Source organism: Penaeus vannamei, unplaced genomic scaffold (assembly GCF_042767895.1).
Source record: "Penaeus vannamei isolate JL-2024 unplaced genomic scaffold, ASM4276789v1 unanchor800, whole genome shotgun sequence".
NCBI lineage: Eukaryota > Metazoa > Arthropoda > Malacostraca > Decapoda > Penaeidae > Penaeus > Penaeus vannamei.
This window is the reverse complement of record NW_027213804.1, coordinates 32,501-40,000: the sequence shown is the minus strand read 5'-3', so window position 1 is coordinate 40,000 and position 7,500 is coordinate 32,501. Positions and strand designations below refer to the sequence as shown.

Below are 7,500 nucleotides of genomic sequence, written 5' to 3'. Positions count from 1 at the left end.
TAAAAGTACAACATATGTATAAGTGTACTGATACACAAACACACACACAAACAAACCCTCTTATGGCTCTTTATGTACCAAACATCCACTTTCAATAGACACTTGACTGATCTTTTCCTTCCTATTTATCGTATCCGTCTTGGAGGAATTTCTTGTAAGGACCTGGAGTAGGACCTCCTTGTCTATTCCTCGGGGCTGAGACCACACTTTCTCCTGAGGAACTGCCCGCGTTCTCTGATCCATTTGTTGCTGACTGTGGGAGAGAAAATGGAGGAATTTAGGAGTTAATGTTAGTCTAAATTGATAAAAAATGAGGAAAGGGTGTATATATTTGTTTTTTTTCCAGTCCTTTTTTTGTTCTTAATCCCCCCGCGTTCTTTGTTCCATTTGTTGCTGACTGTGGGAGAGAAAATGAAGGAATTTAGGAGTTAATGCTAGTCTAAATAAATAAATAAATAAATAAAAATGAGGAAAGGGTATATATATTTGTTCTTTTTTCCAGTCCTTTTTTTTGTTCTTAATCCCCCCGCGTTCTTTGTTCCATTTGTTGCTGACTGTGGGAGAGAAAAGGAAGGAATTTAGGAATTAATGCTACTCTAAATTGAAAAAAAAAAGAAATGAGGAAAGGGTGTATATATTTGTTCTTTTTTCCAGTCCTTTTTTTTTGTTCTTAATCCCCCCGCGTTCTTTGTTCCATTTGTTGCTGACTGTGGGAGAGAAAATGGAGGAATTTAGGAGTTAATGATAATCTCAAGTGAAAAAAATGAGGAAAGGGTATATATATTTGTTCTTTTTTCCAGTCCTTTTTCGTTCTTAATCCCCCCGCGTTCTTTGTTCCATTTGTTGCTGACTGTGGGAGAGAAAATGAAGGAATTTAGGAGTTAATGCTAGTCTAAATTGAAAAAAATGAGGAAAGGGTATATACATTTGTTCTTTTTTTCCAGTTCCTTTTTCGTTCTCAGTCCCATTTCCTCTCTGTCTTTTTATCCTTCTTGTATTTCTTTCTGTTCCTTTATTTGTCTTTCCTGTTTCTCCTTATATCCAAGCACCACATATTCCTTTTTTACCCTAAGCACCACTTACCCCACTTATACCCAAGCACTACTTACCCAACTTATACCCAAACACCACTTACTCAACTTATATCCAAGCACCACTCACCCCACTTATATCCAAGCACCACTTACTCAACTTATATCCAAGCACCACTTACATCCAAACACCACATATTCCACATATCTAAGCACCACTTACCCCACTTATATCCAAACACCACATATTCCACTTACATCCAAGCACCACTTACCCCACTTATATCCAAGCACCACTTACATCCAAACACCACATATTTCACTTATATCTAAGCACCACTTACCCCACTTATATCCAAACATCACACATATTCCACTTACATCCTAGCACCACTTACCCCACTTATATCCAAGCACCACTTACATCCAAACACCACATATTCCACTTACATCCAAGCACCACTTACCCCACTTATATCCAAGCACCACTTACCCCCACTTATATCCAAGCACCACTTACCCCCACTTATATCCAAGCACCACTTACCCAACTTATACCCAAGCACCACTTACATCCTAGCACCACTTACCCCACTTATACCCAAGCACCACTTACATCCTAGCACCACTTACCCCACTTATATCCAAGCACCACTTACCCCACTTATACCCAAGCACCACTTACCCCACTTATACCCAAGCACCACTTACCCCACTATATCCAAGCACCACTTACCCCACTTATATCCAAGCACCACTTACATCCAAACACCACATATTCCACTTGTATCCTAGCACCACTTACCCCACTTATATCCAAGCACCACTTACCCCCACTTATATCCAAGCACCACTTACCCAACTTATACCCAAGCACCACTTACATCCTAGCACCACTTACCCCACTTATACCCAAGCACCACTTACCCCACTTATATCCAAGCACCACTTACCCCACTTATATCCAAGCACCACTTACCCCACTTATCCAAGCACCACTTACATCCAAACACCACATATTCCACTTGTATCCTAGCACCACTTACCCCACTTATATCCAAGCACCACTTACCCCACTTATATCCAAGCACCACTTACATCCAAACACCACATATTCCACTTATACCCAAGCACCACTTACCCCACTTATACCCAAGCACCACTTACCCCACTTATACCCAAACACCACTTACCCCACTTATACCCAAGCACCACCGGGCAGGCACCATGGAGAGTAGCTGTGTTTCCGTGGCCAGATTTCTTCAGGTTGTACCAAAAGGCGGCGGATCCCTTGGAGGGCCAGGCTGCGGTGCCAAGGCGGGGGAAGGCCGTGGCACCACCGCGTGTGACGTCACTCAGCTGGGAAAGGGAGGGGAACGATAAATGTTATGATAAAAAAACGTTAATTTTTCGTTTTTTTATTGTGTGGTCGTGAATGTTGTTGGTATATTTGATAACGTTAATTTTTCGTTTTTTTATTGTGTGGTCGTGAATGTTGTTGGTATATTTGATATTGTAGTATTTGTGGTTAGCATCCTATATTATTATATTCATTATCAGTCTGTTATTACTATTATCATTATCGTAGTTCTTGATACTGTAATCATTAAAGCTACTGTCATCATTATTGTCACCGACAGCAAACTCATCTTACATCATTATCAACTTAATCATTTAATGGTCTCCTCTTTTATAATCTTTTTATTCTTAGTTTTATTATTTAAAATATTTTATCGCTTGAAACTTAACTAAACTACAACAGCCTTCATGTTTCCCGGGAGTTTATGGTATGCCGTTTTTTTTTTTTTTTTTTTTTGGGGGGGCGGGAGCTGGCACGTCTGATTTCGTCAGCATTTTTACCTTCGCCAAGGAAGTTGTGATTTTGATACGGTTGGTTAGTTTGTTTGATCGATGGTTAGCTGGATAACACAAAAAGTATGAAAAAATATATGATTTTTTGTTTTGTTTTGTCTATGTCTTTTCTTTTTTTTATTATCTATTTGTTTATCTATCTCTTTATTTTTGCCAGTGGTGAGTTTTAGCCCAATTTAGACGCCAGTATATTTAATTGGTGATCTGGATCAGGATTCAGGAATATTTTCCGTCGGTGATTATTCTTATTCAAGCGCATACCTGCCTTGGCGGAGGTATGCGGTCTCTGAATTTTCTACTATCAGAATTTGGATATTTGAAATCTTAATTCTTTACTACACACCATGTAAAATGCAACTTTTTATGGATTTCAGATTTCAGATTTAAGTGAAACAAGGCCATTCTACTTAAATGTGGCTATTAATCTTGAAAGCACTTTAACTGAATTTTAAGTGGTCTTTCTAAAAAAAATAATAATAAATAAACAAATAAATAATTATTCCACTCTTAATTCACATACAGCGCCATGTAGAGAAACACGTCATCTAATTTCACTGACTTATTTTAACTACCGCCAACTGACATTTTGAAGTTTTAATATCTCTTTATCCTGCTTGGTCGTTACGTCTCAGATAAGCCAATTTACGCAAATTATGTAATTAATAGTATCGTAATAGACCACAAGTACACAACCCTGAATTATCGATTAATTTCGGTGGAGATCGTTATAAATTTTATAAAATAAGTGATGATGGATAATAAAATAATAGGCAAAATGCAATTAATTATTTATCTGTTCACACTTTAACGGATACTGTTCTCCACTCTTCAATATTTAGTTAACCAAACTACGACTGAATAATAACTATAATAATTGATCTATGTAATCAACACAAAAGTTAAAATTATTGAACAAAGGTATATAAAAAAATTATGAAAAAACAAACAATATATATATATATATAATCTAATTATTACTTGGTAATCACAACTCACATAAAACATAAATGTGGCGATTCTGTCTCCCATGATGAGTTCTCGAGGGTGGATGTTGTGAAGAAGCTGCAAGGAGGAAAGTAAAAGATAGAAAGAAAGAAAGAAAATCAAATGATTAATTTCACATGACACAATTTTTTTCTCTTTTTTTCAATCATCTTATTCTAATAAAATCTCTTATAATTATATTACTGAATGGGATGAAAGTGCATCCCATATTTGCTAATAGTTTAAAGGTTTAAATACCACATTTGCCGCAGTATAAAACGACCATCAAAAAGTCTGTAAAGGAGGCTCATGTCCGTATACACATATGTGCACATACACACAAACACACAGACAGACAAGCACAAATGTAAAATGCATTTACACTCAGGAATAGATGCCCCTTAAGAATAAAAGAGAAAAATTGACACAACTGTCAACAACTCACATTGCACTTCCACAACCGGTAATACACATCCACAACCCACAACACGCATTCACAACCCACAATACACAACTCACACCCACAACCAATAATATACATCTACAACCCACAACACGCTTTCACAACCCACAATACACAACCCACATCCACAACCGATAATATACATCCACAACCCACAACACGCATTCACAACCCACAATACACATCCCACAACACTTCCACAACCCACAACACACAACACTTCCACACCTCACAACACTTCCACATCCCACAACACACCCACAACCCACAACACTTCCCCAACCCACACGACCTCACCTCCTTCTCGGTCTTATCCACCAGCAAGTAATCGTGATGCGGGTTGTAGTGACCCCCGATGCCGTAGTTAGAAACCTGCAGGAGCTCGGCGTGTTCTGCAGCCACGTCAGTCGAGAGGCCCGTCAGGAGCGATATTCTGTGGCCCAGGCGAGCGACGAGGGGGTTGAGGGAGTCGTCGAGCCAGCCCACCTGAAGGAGGCGCAGAGGGTGAGGGTCGGAGGGAAGAGGGCGAGGTCGAAAGGGGGTTGGGTAAGGGAGTAGAAAATATAGCTTTGTTTGTGTGTGTTTTTTTTTTTATGTAGGGTTGTGGGTGTGATTGTGGGAGGGGTAGTGTGTGTGTGTGTGTGTGTGTGTGTGTGTGTGTGTGTGTGTGTGTGTGTGTGTGTGTGTGTGAGTGAGTGAGTGAGTGAGTGAGTGAGTGAATGTGTGTGTGTGTGTGTGTGTGTGTGTGTGTGTGGGTGTGTGTGTGTGTGTGTGGGTGTGTGTGTGTAAGTGAGTGAGTGAGTGAGTGAGTGAGTGTGTGTGTGTGTGTGTGTGTGTGTGTGTGTGTGTGTGTGTGTGTGTGTGTGTGTGTGTGTGTGTGTGTTTGAGTAAAGGAGGATGACCTTATTACAAGAAAATGTTTGAGTAAATACTAGGTAAAAACTGCAACCATTAATTTGCACAGGTAATAGAAATCTTTTACTTTGTCTCTTTGATATACAGATAATTTTTAAACCCTTATCAGAATCAATTGTAGTACATAATATAATTCATAGTTTACCCTATCTAAAAAATAGAAAACGATTTACCGGGTAACTATAGAAAACGAGTATATTTCATGTATAACTATGCTATTGTATAATTTTCTCACCTTTGATGTACGCGTGGTACTAACAGTGTTCCCTTTTCCTTGTGCTCCCTGTACCATCGCACGTGCAAGCTATAAAGAAAAATACGGTTTTATTCAGACACACATAACAACTACTAAAATCAACTCGATAAATGATTTAAAAATAAATGACGATAAAATGTATGTAAAATGTAATAGTGCAGACATTTAAACCGACTTTAGTAATTGATAATGTGCGTTAACAGAGCACAAATGACACCTTGATAACTTCCATTCGAACGGTGTATGTGCACATGTACAAGGGGGTAATTTGAGAGGGAGGGGGGGGGGCAGCAGAGGACACCTGCCTTACTCAGGCCTTTAAAATAAAAAAAAAAGTCTAAAAGTACTAAACATTTTTAAAATTTACCCAGAATCATAGTGAGATCATTTATTATACAATTTTACCCATTTCAAATGAATGGAACGAATAAGTAAATACACCAAACCCAATAAATAACAGAACTAACCCCCACCCCCCCCCCAAAAAAAAAAAAAAGATAAATAAGTAAAGATAAAAAATAAACGAAAATTGACAAAGAAAATAAACAAAACAAATGAACCCGGACCCTCACCATCGGCTGCGCCATCGTCTTCACAGCCTCGATCTCGCGGTCGGAAATGACGTCATGAAACACCATAAGTTCGGGGTTATGGTGAAGGATCTCGACCTTGACTGGCATGAGCCGGAAGTAGGCCTCCCCGCGGGTGTCGTAGAAGCAGGATAAGGTCGCTCGGTATTCGGGACTCTGCGGGAAAAGGTCAAAGGAAAGTTGGAGGGAAATAAGGTTAGGAAAGTTGGGAGATTTCGGCGGGTGGAGTCCCAGATGTGGGATTTTGGGGATTTCTTGGTGTTTTTTATGGATTTATTTTGATTTTTTTGTTGTTTCGGGGGATTATCTGGGTTGTTGGGATTTAGTTATGGGGTTTTGTGGGTCGATTTTGTTGTTGTGTTCTGAGATTTGAGAATCGGAGAAATTGGGGAAAGTGGGAAGGAAAGATGAAGATTTTTATGGATTTTGTCGGTATTGAAGTAAAAAAAAATGGATGGAATACTAGGTGATTTATGTTATTTTGGAATTTGGTCGTCTTGTCCTTAGTCCATGACGAAAGTTTAAGAAAGCCAGGAGAAACTGAGTCAAAAATTGTGAAAATTGTCAAGCAAGATGGATAAGAAGACGAAAAAAATTGGGAAAAATAATGAAAATTCTGAAAAATAAGTGAAAATAGTCAAGCAAGATGGACAAGATTTGAGAAAAAATCATGAAAATTATAAAAAAAATAAGTGAAAATAAGCAAGATGGATAAGATTTGGGGAAAAATAAGTGAAAATAGTCAAGCAAGATGGATAAGATTTGGGGAAAAATCATGAAAATTATGAAAAATAAGTGAAAATAGTCAAGCAAGATGGACAAGATTTGGGAAAAAATCATGAAAATTATAAAAAAAAAGTAGTGAAAATAAGCAAGATGGATAAGATTTGGGGGAAAATCATGAAAAATAAGTGAAAATAGTCAAGCAAGATGGATAAGATTTGGGGAAAAATCATGAAAATTATGAAAAATAAGTGAAAATAGTCAAGCAAGATGGATAAGATTTGGGGAAAAATCATGAAATTTAAGAAAAATAGGTCAGAAAAGCTAGGAAAAGGTCTAAAAATATATGACTTGTAAAAGCAGATGTTTGCTAGTAGACAGGATTTGAAGTATAATATATTTATTGAATTTTTTATTCCGTATTTGTTGTTAAGATCTAAATTTACATATACAGGAGATCCACTTAATGTTAATGAGATATTGCCTTGTGATCTGGCTATCAACTGTTGCCGGAAATATATCTTTATCATAATTTTCTTAACATTGTTTAGACTGAATTTGACTTAATAGTAAATGTGGAGTGTGGAGAATTGTATTTTTTATTGTCTATGTGTTTGTCTTTTAAGAATCTACAGGAAGGTCAAGGTGGGAAAAGGTCAAGAAAGA

The 7,500-nt window shown here is 37.8% G+C and overlaps 1 protein-coding gene across 1 annotated transcript in view; it reads right to left on the bottom strand.

The window, feature by feature from the left end:
* The window catches only part of LOC113825401 (prolyl 4-hydroxylase subunit alpha-1), an 18,919-nt gene that overhangs the window by 883 nt on the left and 10,536 nt on the right, over positions 1-7,500 (bottom strand). The window contains exons 6-11 of the mRNA XM_070119843.1: positions 6,094-6,267; positions 5,501-5,569; positions 4,648-4,836; positions 3,900-3,965; positions 2,225-2,390; positions 1-253 (exon numbers count right to left, since the gene is read on the bottom strand). The exon at positions 1-253 is cut by the window's left edge and continues 883 nt beyond it. Coding sequence (XP_069975944.1) covers positions 183-253; positions 2,225-2,390; positions 3,900-3,965; positions 4,648-4,836; positions 5,501-5,569; positions 6,094-6,267 — 735 coding nt within the window. The 3' untranslated portion in view covers positions 1-182. The remainder of the gene's footprint in view (positions 254-2,224; positions 2,391-3,899; positions 3,966-4,647; positions 4,837-5,500; positions 5,570-6,093; positions 6,268-7,500) is intronic.